Source organism: Dipteris shenzhenensis, chromosome 4 (genome assembly GCF_047967505.1).
Source record: "Dipteris shenzhenensis isolate YYH24624 ecotype China chromosome 4, Dip_SZ_1.0, whole genome shotgun sequence".
In the NCBI taxonomy this organism is placed as follows: Eukaryota; Viridiplantae; Streptophyta; class Polypodiopsida; order Gleicheniales; family Dipteridaceae; genus Dipteris; species Dipteris shenzhenensis.
In genome coordinates, this window is record NC_141599.1 from 28,430,841 (window position 1) to 28,447,233 (window position 16,393).

At 44.8% G+C, this 16,393-nt stretch overlaps 1 protein-coding gene across 1 annotated transcript in view; it reads left to right on the forward strand.

The window, feature by feature from the left end:
• Positions 1–14,447, forward strand: part of LOC147902679 (pre-mRNA splicing factor SR-like 1) — a 38,688-nt gene extending 24,241 nt beyond the window's left edge. The window contains exons 3-4 of the mRNA XM_087373693.1: positions 12,710–12,781; positions 13,065–14,447. Coding sequence (XP_087229819.1) covers positions 12,710–12,781; positions 13,065–13,943 — 951 coding nt within the window. The 3' untranslated portion in view covers positions 13,944–14,447. The remainder of the gene's footprint in view (positions 1–12,709; positions 12,782–13,064) is intronic.
• The last annotated feature ends 1,946 nt before the right edge of the window (positions 14,448–16,393 follow it).

Here is a 16,393-nt window from a genome sequence, read left to right on the forward strand (position 1 = left end):
CAGTCCATGCTGGGGGCCAGACTTGTTGGATATAGAGTGGGCCAGGGTGGAGCGGCTACAGATTCTCATGTTATCACGGATGATCGGTGGTAAGCCATCTGTCCCTCACCAGATCATTCGGGTGGAATTTGGGTCATCCCCAGTATAGCTAGATGTTGCATTTCAGGTCATCACATACCTGTACCGAGTCAGGGCATGTGGAGATTACACCTCTAGGCGTAGCAAGTATGCACACACAGAGAGATGGTTTGAGGGGCTAGGGCTCCACATGGACAGACTACCTCCATTCCAGTATAGCATGGATGCTCCGTTCTCTCCCCTCCTATCACACGAGGTCAACCAGGTTATCCGTGAGGATCTACTACAGCTACACACATTCCGGACTTGTTTGGGCCCGAGTGATCTTCCAGTGAAGGTGGGCTTCTACAGATATCACTTCTTACATATCATAGCGGAGAGTTTCATTGATCCATCAGGATACATGCAGATTCACCTACCCCACTCGCTGAGGATCTCTCTTGGGCGATTCCGGGTCTTCACACGGACTTTGTATCGAGAGTGGCAGAGCAGAGCGATTACCCAGGGAGAGGCGCATATGCACACTGTGTGACATGCAGGAGGTTGAGACAGAGGAGCATTTCATCTTCAGGTGTTCTGTTTACTATGAGATACGAGGGCGGATACACAAATCATACTTGGGGACATCCCCTCCTTGTTTAGGGTCGGAGCCCGACCGACGGGGGTCACAGTGGCCCTGGTTAGACGCAGAGCTATGACTAGGAGACGTACCAGGACTGCACCCCCAACAGCGCTCTATTACTGACCTCATGCCTCCACTACCTCATCCATCTTGATGTCTTGCTGCTGCTGATGAGGATGATGATGATTCTGATGATGTTGATGATGACGATGATGTTGAGATTGATATATAGTCGACTATCGACATGACTACGTTGTACTATGTTGTACTTAGGACTTAATACTGCCAGTTTGCATTTTTTGCATTCTGCATTGGTGTGGATGCTCGTTTAGTAGCTTCACTACCACAGCTTATTGTGGAAGCATGCACGCTTGAGCTATTATGGGATCTTGAAGCCTTGGATGAACATCGCCGCCGTGAAGCAGTCCTTGCTCAGGTTTTTCAGTCTCATAGACCCATCGGTCTTCCGAAGACTTTAATAAACTTTCTTTCTTTCTTTCTTTCTCCATGCCCACATGGCAGTCCATGTGGCAACCCCATGTCCCATCCTATCATTCTATGGTCCACCCCCTGGATGCACTCCTCATATGGGGGCTCACAGGTGGGGAGGTGACCAACCCGATTCCAACACATAGGTCCAATCAATTGGATGTATACCTGACCGATTAGTTGTCTCCCCATGCCTTGGTGCTCGCAGCCCTTGGCATGGCTGCTCACTGCTCCCTCGCCTTGTCTCTCCATCTTGCTGACCCTCTAGTCTAGCCTGTTGCCTAGCCTTGCTGATCGTAGCTCCAAGGACAAGAAAACCACACTTTCCTGGCGCCTTTCTACTTGCTCTTTGGCCGCTTTAAGCCGCCAGAGCTTGCTCTTGGCTCTTGCTAGAAGTTGCGCCTTTCCCTACTCAAGACCCCGCCCTATTATGCACCATATCACTTGTCAAGGGACCCGCTATTGTTTGTCTAGGATGTTGGACCCGCCATTGTCTGTCTAGGATGTTGGACCCGCCATTGTCTTCTACGAAATTTGTTTGTCTAGGATGTTGGACTTTGGGGAGCCTCCATTTGAAACTGCAGAACTTACCTTTAGCTTGGGAGTGCTTCAGGAACTGCTCGAACTGCTTATCCAACCTTTGAATACAGTTTCAGTTTTGAGTCTACTTCAGAACTCCTACTACTCTACTGCTCCGCCTCTCCTCCAACAAGTTTCTTGGCACCACAGTCCTTCTTTCTTGGCAACAACAGCTTCTCCATAGCCCTGCCCGCTCTAGCTACAACTCTAGATGGTGAGCTGAGATTCCTATAGTCTGGATGAGTCCTCCCCCCCCCCCCCCCCCCCCCTTGCCCGCCTCCCAAATTAAAAAGACCAATTTATTCTGATGTATCCACACCCTCTCATGGCTCGAGTTATGAACAAGGACAAAGAAAAAGACAAGAAGGAAGAAGACAAGGGCAAAATTGTGGTTCTAGACAGCTTCAAGGACCAAATAAACACATGTATACTTGTAGCGAAAATCAAGTAGATAGTACTGCTACATATCGGGATGGTTCCACCTCTGCCACCCACCCATTGGTGATTCCCTAGGCCTTATAGCCACTCAGATAGCCTCTCTTGACCCACCCCGGTCTCCAATCTTGTCCCCTCTGTAGCCGTTGCTGTTGGGGTAAAGGCACATTGCCACCCCTTTATTAAAGATAAGACATCTATGACTGTCTTAAGACAGTCATAGGGTAAAACCTAATCCTAATAAAACTAATGAGTTTGTGGTGTGGCTCATCACTTCACACCCGCACATTTGAGTCTCTCACTCTCTCTCACTCTCCCCCTTTGCTCTTCTCCCTGTTTCCTTCCCACTCAACTGGTATCAGAGCCTCTTCTCCCTCTACCCTTGCCTACCCACCCCCCTCGAACTCTACCTATCCTCTGCAAGGGCCAACGGGCTAGCAGGCGGCAGCGCGGGCCAGCAGGCGACAGCGTGGGCCATTAGGCGGCAGCGCGGGCATAGCGCAGGGCGCGGGCATAGCGCAGGGCACGGGCAGGAGCGTAGCTGCTAGCTGCAGCAGGGCGGCGCCGCGTCGCGCCAGCAGCTGCTAGCTGCTAGAGCCCTCGGGCTTCGTCCGGGCGTCGCGCAGGTTCGAGCAGGTGTACGGCCGTACGGCCGTCCGTACCGTCGTACGGACTCCGTACGGGCGTCCGTACAGTACGGACGTCGCCGTACTGTCTCTTGGTGACTGCGACAGGGAGGTGTTCCCTTTTATCTGCAGGAAGCAGTGTTAGGCATCTAGGCACGCAGGCCTAGGTGGTATTCGAGGAAGATAAAGAAAATTCCGATTTTCTTCAAGAGCACAGCAGGTACATTTGTACCCTGCAGAGGTACACAGGTACAAAAGTACAGCAGGTACATTTTTTTTGGGGAAGAAGAGAAGGAGAAAAGAGCTCTCTGCTCTTCATTCAGGATCATCTTTCAGTTCTCAAAACTGTGTTTTCTTGAAAGTACAGCAAGTACCTTCATTTACCTCGTGCTTGAGGTGAAGAGAACCACAGTGTGTGGTTGATTGCACAGTTATCTGTTTTCGTGAAGGAAATGCCTTGATTTTGCAGAGGACTTTTATGCTTTTACTGGGCTTGAATCTCAGTTTCCGGGTGAGCAGATCATAGGGCTTTTGCCTGGCAGTTGATGCTTTGTATGCCTTGAGGTAGTGTGGTGCCAGAGAGCACACATTTGCCTCGATTTCCGCAATGTGGAGGTGACACTTTCTTGCAGGTCACATTTCTTGTGCAACACTCAGAGAACCTCAGTTGAGCCACGCTTGGCCAGGGCGCATCGAGTTTACTCGGTCCCTAACTGTCCATCGTTGACAGTGCTCAAAAGGTTCCTCATTGAGTGTTTGTACGTTGGGATCTGTGTATGTCTTTTCTACACAGGGCAGTATTTGCATTACACTGTTGGTTGATTTTGTCAGAGAGATTTTCACATTGCATGCTACCTCAGTGTTGAGGTGTTCTTCACTTGGTTCAGGTGTCAGATCAAGGGGCTTTTGCCCAGATTTTGTTTGAGAGCACTTGGGTTACCGACAGAGATCTTCAGATGCATTTTATCCCCTTGGCAGAAGGGTGATTGCTTGGGATTTATCCCATTTTCTGTTGCAGGTTTGTGACAGGCTGAAGTGTCATTTTTTTTTTGGTGTATGCCAAGTGGTTTATGCATATTAAATCAGTGCAATACCTCATCTGAGGTGGGAGAAGTGATCAGGACAGCAGTTCCAAGCATGGAAGTTTAGAATGATGAATTTCCTCAAGGGAAAAGGCTATTGGGAGTTCATTATTGGATTATGCACTGTTAAAGCACTTGTGGAGCAGCTGGAGCATTCTGAAATTACTGTTTTTTATGCCTATTTGAGCACGGTACAGTGTTTCAGAAGGTACAGTAACTGGGGGAATTTTCTGTTTTGCTGCAGATTTTCTGACAGTAAAAAACAGCACTATTGTGAGTGCTCCTGGCTCTTGATAGAGCAGGTTTTTTCTGAGAAATCAGAATTTTATTCAGTCTTTCTTGACTACAGGTACTTTCCTTATCTGATATGGCATCAGGGGGAAGTGAATCATCAATTCTGAACATAAAGAAGTTGGAAGGGGCACACAATTATGCATTATGGGCAGAACAGTGTTTGAATGTACTTCTGTTAAAGAAGATTTCTAAGCCCATAAGGGTGAAGGGTGTCAAGCCATCTGACATGACAAATGATGACTGGGAAGAGCTTGATTTGTCCGCAAGGGCAGCTATCATGCTCACTATTTCTGATACTCTTGTGTTCAATGTTCAGGCTGAAAAGACCTCTTATGGCCTATGGCAGAGGCTAGAAGAGTTGTATGCCCAAAAGAGCTCAGCCAGTAAGGTTTATTGGTTGAAGAAGCTGGTTGATCTTCGCATGAAGGAAGGTACAGCTATGACCTCACACTTGAGTGAGTTCAATGCCATCTTTACACAGCTTATTGCACAGGGATTGAACCTTGATGAGGAGTTCAAGGCTACTTTCTTGCTGTGTACCCTCCCTGAGAGTTGGGACACTTTCAAGACCACCCTGTCAAATTCGAATGTCACTCTTATGTATGCTGATGTAGAGAGCTCTCTCCTTATGGAGGAGATGAGCAGGAAGAATAATGCGAGCAGCAAGTCTTCAAATGCCTTGCAGGTACAGGATAGAGGCAGGACTCAGCAGAAGGGGAGATCTGCTAGTAAGTCCAAATCCCGCAGTCAGTCCCGTGGCAAAAAGGATATTGAATGCTTTTATTGTGGCAAGAAGGGACATGTGAAGTCTAAGTGCTTCAAGTTCATACGGGATCAGAAAGCCAAGAAGGCTGAAACAAAGGATGCAGGCAATGGAAGCAAAGGCAAAGGCAAGGCCAAGGCAGATGACTTGGATGCAGTGAATGTTGCAGCAGAGGGCAGTGACAGTGACATACATGATGTTTTATGCTCTTCTGCTGTAATAGCACATGCTTTGGTTATTGATGGCCATGACATGCAGACCTGGCTCTTGGACTCAGGTGCTTCTTTTCATGTTACTCCTCATAGGGAGTGGTTTACTTCCTACACAGGTACTAATGGAGTTGTTCATCTTGGGAACAACTATGCATGTCAGATTGCAGGGATTGGCAGTATACAGATAGTATTCCCTGATGGACGCATATTTATGCTTGATGGTGTCCGCCATGTGCCGCAAATCAAGAAAAATCTGATTAGCACTGGCTTATTGGATGACAGTGGTTACCACACCACATTTGGGGATTCCAAATGGGTGATTACTGAAGGCCAGGCTGTAGTGGCTGAGGGTTTTAAGAGTGATACCTTGTACCCTCTTTATGTTTCCAGTGTGGGTAATCATGTTGTTGCCATAACCGAGCTGCCAAAGGTTTCATTGTGGCATAGCCGGTTGGGACATATGTCTATTAAAGGAATGCAAGAACTGTCACGTTTGGGTTATCTGCCGTCTTTTTCTTTTTCAGATTTGCCTACTTGTGATCATTGCATATTTGGCAAGCATTCTGTGACTCCTCATAAGAGGAGAACTCCCCAGAATAGAGCACCTCTTGATCCAGTGCACACTGATTTGTGTGAGATGCCACAGTTATCACTAGGGGGTGCAAAATATTTTATTACTTTCATTGATGATGCCACACGCAAAGTGTGGGTCTATTTCTTGAAGCATAAGGGCGATGCCTTATATGCTTTCAAGAAGTTTGTCGCTCAGGTTGAGAATCGGACAGGTCGTAGGCTGAAATGCCTTAGATCCGATAATGGGGGTGAGTATGTGTCACATGCTTTTGTGCAGTTTTGCGAAGCTAAGGGCATCAAACAGGAACTCACAGCCCCTCATAATGCATCTCAAAATGGTGCAAGTGAGCGGATGAATCGAACTATTCAGGAGAAGGTTCGATGTATGTTGTCTTATGCTGCATTACCCCATGGCTTTTGGGCAGAAGCCGTGCAAACTGCAGTTCGCATTATTAACAGGTCGCCAAACAAGGCTTTGGAGTTGAAAGTGCCAGAGGAGGTGTGGTCTGGCAAGCCACCTTCATATAAGCACTTACGTGTATTTGGCTGCGAGTGCTTTGCTCATGTATGCAAAGAACTGCGCACCAAACTGGATCCAAAGTCTATTAGATGCATCTTTATGGGTTATGGTGACGAAGGTGAAATGGGGTACAGGTTATGGGATCCCGTTAAACGGAAGATTATACGCAGCAATGATGTCATCTTTAAAGAGGATAGTGTACACAAGGAACCCGTGCAACCTGTGGAATACAGGAGGGTTATTTATGATGATGTTGGACAGCAAAGAATGCCCATTTATATGCAGCAGCAGGCTGCTGCAGATAACCCTGTTCAAGAGGGTATACAGGCTGAAAATCAGCCAGATAATTTTGCCAATGATGCACCATTGGATATGCCAGCAGATGGGGCTGTAGAACGGCCAGATATGGTGGTACAGCCACCTGTCATGCATGACGAACAGGCTGGACAGCAGCCTAATCCGGAACATTTTGTTAGGAGGAGCACCCGTGTACAACGGCCTCCTGCCAGGTTTGTTCCAGGAGCCAATAATGTGGCTGATTTTATCATGCTGACAGATTGTGGTGAGCCTTCCAGCTTCAAGGAAGCTATGGGAAGAACAGAGAAAAAGAAGTGGGAGAAAGCCATGCAGTCAGAAATGGACTCCTTACTTCAAAATGATACATGGGACTTGGTGCAGCTACCTGCAGGCAGAAAGGTTTTGCCATGCAAGTGGGTTTACAAAGTCAAAGTGGATTCAAATGCTTTACCGAGGTATAAGGCCAGATTGGTTGCCAAGGGATTTAAGCAGGAGAAGGGCATTGACTTTGATGAGATCTTTTCCCCTGTAGTCAAAATGACTACTTTGAGAGCAGTGTTAGCTCTTGTTGCTCATGACGACATGGATTTATGTCAGATGGATGTGAAGACAGCCTTTCTTCACGGAGATCTCCATGATGAGATCTATATGAGTCAGCCATAAGGATATGCTGTTAAAGGGAAAGAGCAGCTTGTGTGTAAGCTCAAGAGGAGCTTGTATGGACTCAAGCAGGCGCCAAGAGAATGGTACAAGAAGTTTGATGCCTTCATGCAGTCCCAAGGGTATCATAGGTGTGAGACCGATCATTGCTTGTACACCAAACGGGCAAAGGATGGCAGTTTGATGCTACTCATTCTATATGTGGATGACATGCTTATTGCCAGTAAATCTCAGCATGAGATTAGTGCTTTGAAGAAACAACTGCATAAGTCTTTTGACATGAAAGACTTGGGTGATGCAAATCATATTCTTGGCATGCGGATTACTCGTGACAGGTCCAAGGGACTTTTGTTTCTGTCACAGAAGGAGTACATTGACAAAGTACTGCAGCGATTTAAAATGGAGGGGGGGAAGTCTATTAGTACCCCGTTGCCTCCACATTTAAAACTCAGCAGTAAGGACAGCCCCAAATCAGATGATGATAAGGCTGAGATGGCCAAGGTTCCGTATGCATCTGCAGTTGGTTCTTGTATGTATGCCATGGTTGCCACTCGTCCAGATATTGCTTTTGCGGTGGGAGTCATCAGCAGGTATATGGCAAATCCAGGCAAGCGGCACTGGGAAGCAGTGAAAGGTGTCTTGAAGTATCTCAAGGGTACCAAAGACTTGTGCATATGCTATGGTAGGCAGGATGCATTGGTGCATGGTTTTACAGATTCAGACTATGCAGGGAATGCAGATAACCGGAAGTCTACTTACCGGTTATATTTTCACATTTGCAGGAGGTGCTATATCATGGGTATCTCGGTTGCAGAAATGTGTTGCACTGTCAACTACTGAAGCTGAATATGTTGCAGCCACTGAGGCTTGCAAGGAAGCAATATGGCTTACTCGGCTGGTGGGAGACTTGGGCATTACAGGAGATATGCCAGTTCTGCATTGTGATAGTCAGAGTGCTATCATGTTGGCAAAGAATCCGGTCTTTCATCAGAAGACCAAGCACATAGATGTGAAATATCATTTCATCAGGGAGGTACTGGAAGACAAGCGACTTGAGCTTGTGAAGGTGCATACTGATGATAATCCTGCAGATTTGCTCACTAAGAGCTTGCCTACAGAGCGGTTTGCACATTGCCGCCACATCATGGGATTAGGATAAGACCATTCTTATTTTATGGTCTTGTATACAGTAACTGTATATTGCTGTAATTTTTATTCTTTTCTCCCCTTTAGGCACATTGGCCTTTAGGTGGGAGGTTGTTGGGGTAAAGGCACATTGCCACCCCTTTATTAAAGATAAGACATCTATGACTGTCTTAAGACAGTCATAGGGTAAAACCTAATCCTAATAAAACTAATGAGTTTGTGGTGTGGCTCATCACTTCACACCCGCACATTTGAGTCTCTCACTCTCTCTCACTCTCCCCCTTTGCTCTTCTCCCTGTTTCCTTCCCACTCAGTTGCAGATTCAAAATCTACCCGTTTGCCCTCTCCTCCAAACCTGCATGTAAACCTCCTCTCCCCTCTCCCGCTCCACGAAGCTCTCTCCCATCTTCATCTTCCTCTCCACCAAGCAGCCTCGACCTCCCTGTCGACCAAGCACTCGAGTCCCTTTCCATCTCCCTCTCCACCTCCATGTCCCTCCCCAATAAGATCCCTCTACATGTCTCTCGATCTCCTCCTCCATTTCCCTCTCCTTCCCACTCTATCTCCCTCTCTATCCACTCTCCATTCCTCTCCATCAAGCAGCCCTCTCCTTCCCTCTCCATTGCCATCAAGCAGCCCTCACCATCTCCCTCAAGCTCTCCATCTCCATCTCCATCTCCATCTCGATCTCCATCTCTCTCCTTCTCCATCTCCATGCAGACAGGGCACGACTCACACGAGGACATGGAGCTTTTGACGAATAGAGAGGTAGTGCTTCCAGGCGCCCTTCAAAGATCCGCCGACTGCCACGTATGCAACACCTTTTTGGGAGAGATCTCTCGGCGATAGACTAGAGGAGATTTGAGGGGGTACAGATGATCATGGGTCTAGGATGATTCGGAGTAAGCCGTCAATCTCCCATCAGATAGTAAGGGCAGAGTTCGCTATGACACCACTTCAGATTGATGCCATCTTTCAGATAGGGACATTCCTCCCCAGAGTTTGGGCCTTACCCAATTGGAGTTACCGAGGCTGGCACTAGAGTCATCTAGACGGTTAGTGGAGAGTGGGGTCAGCACATCAATACCCACATGGTTTGGTAGTCAGTATATTCAAATGGACCAGCTATTCTCCATTCAATAAAGCATGGATGCACCGCTCGAATTGATTCAGCGAGATGTATCATACGATTAGATCTCTTCCAACTCCATACATCTCGGACTTAAGAGAGGGAGAACGAGGAGTTCCCCACCAATATTTAGTCCTATCACCACCACTTCTTGAGAGTATCGGAGAATGGACTCATCATCAGACCCCAGTACCTAGAGGATAGAGGAGTCTCGAGGATTGCCATTTGGCAGATGTAGGTCTCGTCCCATTGGCTGACGATTGAGGTAGGGAGAGCTGTAAGCACGCCTAGAGAGCAACAGATTTGTAGGTTATGCACGCTAGGGGAGGTCGAGACAAATGAGTACTTCTTGTGTGCCTGCCCAGCCTACTATGAGGTCCAAGGACAATACCATTGCCTGGAGAATGCATGTGAAGAGGTTCCAGATTGCTGCGTTTGCATCTGCATCATGGCCTGCATGGCAGAAGCCCTTAGCAAGGGTAGAGATCTGCCCCACTGTGCCGTCTTCCATGCTGCTGGATCAGGTCCTCGCCCGCCATTGGATGGGCCTGCTGTTGCTGCACTGAAGGCCGGTGCTGAGGAAGAAACCCCGGTCCAAGTCCGATCCTCAAAATAGGAGGAATGAGGCCCTTATATAGGCTGGACCATATTTAGGCCAGCTAGCCCATGCATTGGCCGATTGGCCTGGATCTGGCTGACTGGCCCTGCCACCTAGCCAACTGCCATGTGTCTTGGTTGACTGATGTCAGCAAATTACATCGGCCTGCTGTTTTCTTAATGAAGCTGTATATCAACTTGTGTGTCCACTGGTTCATTTCACACGATGTCCCAAGTTACACCAAATAGTCTGAGGTATAATGCTGTTCCTTTTGAGACAAATTAAACTAAGAAACTAGGTCTTAAGTATTTGATGCTTTCATTTGTGTAGTGTTTTGATAACAATGGCTGTTTTAGGTTTATTCAAGAAAACAATTCAGAGTGGAGCTCAGTTTTGATGGGCTCAAAAATCATCAGCTAATCAAGCCTCCTACCTATGGCAGGGTCATGAAGATTATGATAGACGCGGAAGTTCATGTGATTCTTTGTGCCCCACTTTGTCTAAACTTGAAGACTGATTGTGGTTTCCATGTTTTGGAATGTGTGCTTTGTAGAATCCTTTGGCAGTCAAACGTCAACCTTGTCATTGTTAATTGGTTAAACTAAGGAATCATTAGCAGTATTTCTACTCAAGTAATTCTGACAAAGTGAACATGGTGCAGAATATGCAACTTCCCTAATGGAGACAACATGTGCAATTCAAGTATGTACATGTTTTAAGCATTGATCACATTATTCAGAGATAAGAGGAAATGCTTTGATGTGTCTGATTTTGTCTTTAGCTCAGTGACTAAGGAAACTAGCAGAGAATAGCACTTGCCTATTTTTTAGCCAATGCAAGTTTGTAGTACAAGTTTCTATAATTCCTGTATGTGATGATTATTTTCATTTTCCTGTAGGCCTATCCTAACAAGTCTAGCTTATAGCACGCTCATTTGTAAATCACGCATTTTGAAATTGAGTGCAGTGGCTGGAAGGCCTTGCATAATGAAATATGAGAGAATCTTCATGGCTAAGTTTTCACTTACCCTCTCGTCAGCCACCAGTTTTTTGGTTGGTAGTCGTCAGTGAGCACTCGAGAAGTGATCCAGCTAGGAGGCTTTGTCAAATAACTTTGGTCAAGGATGCACCCAGTAGGTCTGTATGCCAGCTTGGGTTCTGTTATAGACTGTGCTTAAAGATGGTACTAAACCTTCTGCCTAGCATGCCTATTTTTTGGCCAATGCAAGTTTGTGTTTAAGTACAAATTTCTATAATTCCTGTATGTGACAAATGTTTCTTGTATATTATAGGCCTATCCGAACAAGTCTAGCCGATGACATGCTCCTCATATATAAATCAAGCGTTTTGCAATTCAGTGCAGTGACTGAAGGCCTTGCATGTTTGAATATGAGAGAATCTACATGGCTGAGTTTTCACTTGTGCTGGATGCACTCAGTTCTGTGTGCTCCTTTGCCACTGCCAACCCTCTCGTCAACCGTCAGTTTTTTGGCTGGTAGCTTGTCATAGAAGCACTTGAGAAGTGATTCAGCTAGCAGGCTGGTTAGCCTTCGTCAAATAACTTTGGTCAAGTGGTTCAATGACAATGCATCCAGTCACGACCTGATAGGTCTGTATGCTAGCCGATAGGTTATGCTTAAAGACGGCACTGAACCTTCTGCCGGCCTTTTAGAGCATCTCTCTATTTACACTTTATTACCTGCTGGTTGCATTGACATTGCATCATTCCTCATTTTAGTAAGGGTTTTGTTAGGCATGCATTATGGTGGCACTACTAAACCAACCTTCCTGTAAACATTTATTCAATCTGTTTTTGTGTGCATTATGGTGGCACTACTAAACCAACCTTCCTGTAAATATTTATTCAATCTGTTTTTGTGTACTACTAAGCATGTGGGACTTCTCACAGTTACAATCAGCTAAGCCCTGAGCACCTGCTGGGAAAAAGTGCAGGAGTACCAAGCACGCAGAGCTCTTCTAAACAGCATAGTAACATGTGAAATAACTTTCCTGGCATTTTCATTGCATAATTAATATGCCATCTTGATAAGAAGGTAGCCTATGCATATAAACCAACTTCCCTGTAAACACTTCTTCAATCCATTTATGTTCAATGAGTGAGCGGGTTAGAATCTATACAATGATAGCCAGATAATCCATCAGTGCCCGCTGGAAAAAAATTGGTGAGTACCTTGTGCAGTGGCTTTCCTAAACAGCCTAGGGACAGGCCATCAAAGCAGCTTGGATTGTCATATACGCTTAAGGTACACTCCTATTGAGATGCAGATTTATTATGCTGTAAAAATGTGAGGCAACCCTGTTTAATCAGTTGTACATGTATTATTTACTCCCATCTACAATAAATCTACTATATTGTCCAGAAGATGCATTCGTCATTGACGTGGAAAATTCAGCTCCATGGGAAGATCTCATTGTGATGCTTTGATATAATGCATTTCTTCTCAGTGAAGTGCTAGATTAAACAAAATACTCTTTTAAAGTTGTCTCTGGATGTGATTATGTGCTTCATTCAAAATCTTCTGTAGGATGATTGTAGCATTTTCTTTTTTCTTTTCCCCCCAAGGTTGATGAGCAGCTTGGATGCAGGAGTTTGCACCTGGTTCAAATGGGAGAATGACGACCATGGGTATTTACATTCGTGATCTCTTACTAGACCAGGTTTGGTTTCACCTTCCAGTAACTTGCTGATTGCATTGAGTACTATGCAAGGTAGTGGTGTTTAGTGTGTAATCTTCTAGTCTATGCGTGGCTTATGTGTTTATGATAACAATTTTGTGGTAACTTTTGGTGTTTTCTGTTGTCTCATTCTTGTCTTTGTCTGGTTTTGTATGTCTAGTCATCTGCAAATTGTGATTTACTATTTAACTGAATTGCTGATTTGTAGAGTTGAGCAATAACACAGATTGCTGGCCCTGATTATGAATGATTGGTTTTTGCGCAGTATTATTTTGACACATTGTTTCCTCGAATCCCAGTTCCTGTCATTCGACAGATAACTGGTCACCTAGGAAGATTGAAACTTCCAACAAATCCAGCTGGTGTAACAGGTACAGCTGGTCGTCACACATCAGATGACACAGCTCGCAGGCCACCCTCAGTGAAAGCATCACTATCTGTTTCATTTGGGCAGAGGGCTCCTCATCGTGCATCAACACGCGATTCTTCACCAGTACGCCGCAGTGTCCCTGTACCCCGCGATTCACTGCGTAATGGGGATGATCGAGGTGAACGAGGAAAAGATAAGGATCTTGAACGTTCGAGGTATAAGGATAGTGAAAGGGAAAGACCCCGCGAAGCAGACAAGGAACGAGAGCGTTTCCGAGAAAGATCCCGTGAAGCAGACAAGGAACGAGAGCGTTACCGAGAAAGGGAGAGAAGCAGAGACTATGAACGAGATGGGAGAGGGAAAGGTCGGGAAGCTAGCAAAGATTATGGTAGAGATCGAGAGCATGATAGAGAGAGAGGCTACAGCAGAGATCGAGATCGTGACAGGGAAAGGGAAAGGGATCGAGAGAGTGAAAGGGAGAGAGACAGGGATCGGGATCGGGAAAAGTATCAGAATAGGGACAGAAGGCGTGATTACCGGAGTCGGACCCGAAGTCGAAGTCCACAGAAATCTGTTCGGGGTGGAAGTGCAGATGTGCATAGGTCAAAGAGCCCTGCTAAAGAAAGAGCAAACCTGGCGGCAAATCTGGCTAAGCTTCGTGATGTGTATGGGGATGCAACTGCCAAGAGCAGTAGTGCTGATGAATCTAGTTACCACCCTAAAGGCACAAGCAGTGAAGATGTCATTCGCTTAGGTGGGAACACATGGCAATAGTGCCTCATCCCCTTCAACAAGAGTACTGAAGCAATCAAGACCTTGCCCATCACTCTTGGAAGCAGTTGAAATCTCCCAAAACAAGACTCGTGGAGAGTTCTGCGAACTTTTCAACAGTCTGGTTGTGAAGGAGTAGACGTGTAAATTGAAGTGGCAGAGGATTTCATGCCCAGTATATTGAGGTCCAGTGTATTGTTCTGACAATTGAGCTCAATGATACAGTTCTCATAGTTATTTGTGCGTTGAGCATGTTGATCTTACCACCAGAAAGAGTTGCTTAATTGAACAAATTGTAGTTAAGCTTTGCCATTGAGATGCTAAGATTCTCTACTTGGGACACATGCTTATTGTTGATAGATGCTGCTTCCAACATTTAGGAATCCATAGGAATTACAAAGTTTGTGTAAGCTCCCACTAGATATCTTGCAATGATTGAATGCTAAAAAAGAAGAAATCTAATGGGGGGCTTACTCAAATAAATTTAAAGGAGATACCTCAAAATGCTGTACGCAACGGGCACATGGCTTTTCATAAACCTCATATCTTGTGGATGCTTGGGGCCTTAATTCACCATCAATTTACTAAGGTGCACACCTTAGATGGGACATGCTTTCCACACTTCATGTTGTCAAAGTAACCTTTGGTGACATTGCTTTCATGACTATTGGCTTGATTGTTCTAGTATGGTAAGTAGCTCAGGACAGTTCTTGTACAATCTATAGCCACATGACTAGTTCCTAATCATGCTTGTGTGTGTACGTATGCATGCGTGTAGAATTTGAAGAGACTTTAGATATCGAGACGTTAGAAATTCTTGACATTAGAAGTTAAGCAAGGGGGCGTCGTATTCGATTTGGGAATCCGCTAGTTGGGAGGCCAATCAATTGGTGGAGTATTGGCCAAAAAATGAAGGGCTTGGGTTGATACAAGATATGCACTTTGATGTAGAGCGTAGATATATATTTCATTTTCCACTAGGTTGATTCTCTTCTTGTAATGCTCATGGCATTTTCCTTACATGTGCTCCTCTCTCTTCTTATCGTTTGCCTATGATATTCGTCAACAGTGCATCTAACCTCCCGTTTTAGTAATGTCTCCCACCCACCTCGTCTTTTTTATTAACTTTGCTCCCACTTGATGTCTATTTACTTACTTCGCCACCTTTTTTACTCATCCTTATGAGCTTCACTCGTAACACGTTTGTTGGTAAATGCCATCTCAAAGGGTAGTTGTGATTGCACAATGGTATGGGAATCGAATCTCGTATAGTGCGTGTGTCGATGTGTGCATGTGTATGTGCATGTGCATGTGCATGTATGTGGTCCATGCTAGCTAGTGAATATGGTAGCTATCTTACAAAGTAGCATTTCTTGATGGATAATAGTGCTTTTTGTAAACCAATAGCTAGGAATTTTTATTTATAATATATATGTGCTAAATTTTTATATAGCAATGGTATTGTAAAAAAATAAGTGTCATTGTTAACCTAGCACTCTTATTTTCTAGTTGGCATTGGTAAATGGGACTATTGCAACAACATGCCACACTGTGGAAGCTTGCATTCATCTGATACTACTACACTAGACAACATGCCTCTCATATTACTAGACTATGCAACATATTATTCTCCTATTGTTTGACTAGACAACATGTCACATTGCGGAAGCTTGTTTCCTCCTAATAGCCAAGTCACAAATACTCAAAGGGTTGTACAAGGCTTTGTTGATTGTCTCACAACATCCACCAAGTTAAACATGAATACCCTATTAAACATTTTGGGCTTGTACCTAAATCACAAATTTTTAGACCCAATACACAAACTTCATAGATTGCGTGCACAAATAGGTACTTAAATTAGGAGAGTCACAATGAATAGAGAAAATTGTTTCTTCCATCGATTGATAATTTTTTGTTGTCAAGCTCTTTAGTGGGGACCTCTCTAGCATAAAATTACAAATAGATTCAAATCGTACCCTTTTGTACTAATGGCATACAAGGATTGGAGCAAGAATATGCAAAATTAATTGCATAATTGTGCAAAGTTCTAACACTAAGCTATATGTGTTTTTTGTGTACTAGGTGAACCCTAGATTAAAATTTGCACCACATGCAATGCAACAAGCAAATGCCACATGTCTTAAGAGTATGTACCTTACACATGAACAATGTGATCAAACCATCTAAAACAATAGCAATCATTATGACAAAAAAATGGGCTTTGAATTTCCATATTGACTTGCTTTACAACCAATTTGCAATTTCCCACTTAAAAAACGGTTTACAAGAGTTAAGTGCCAAAATTCGCGACATATTCACAATTTGAAGAACACTTGCATTCCACAGTGTTTTCTTTTTAGATATGGAATACCATTGTTCTACTTGTCTTCTTCCATACATTTTTCTGCGTCGTCAATTGTAATCCTTGTTGTGGCTTGATCATATTTGTGTAT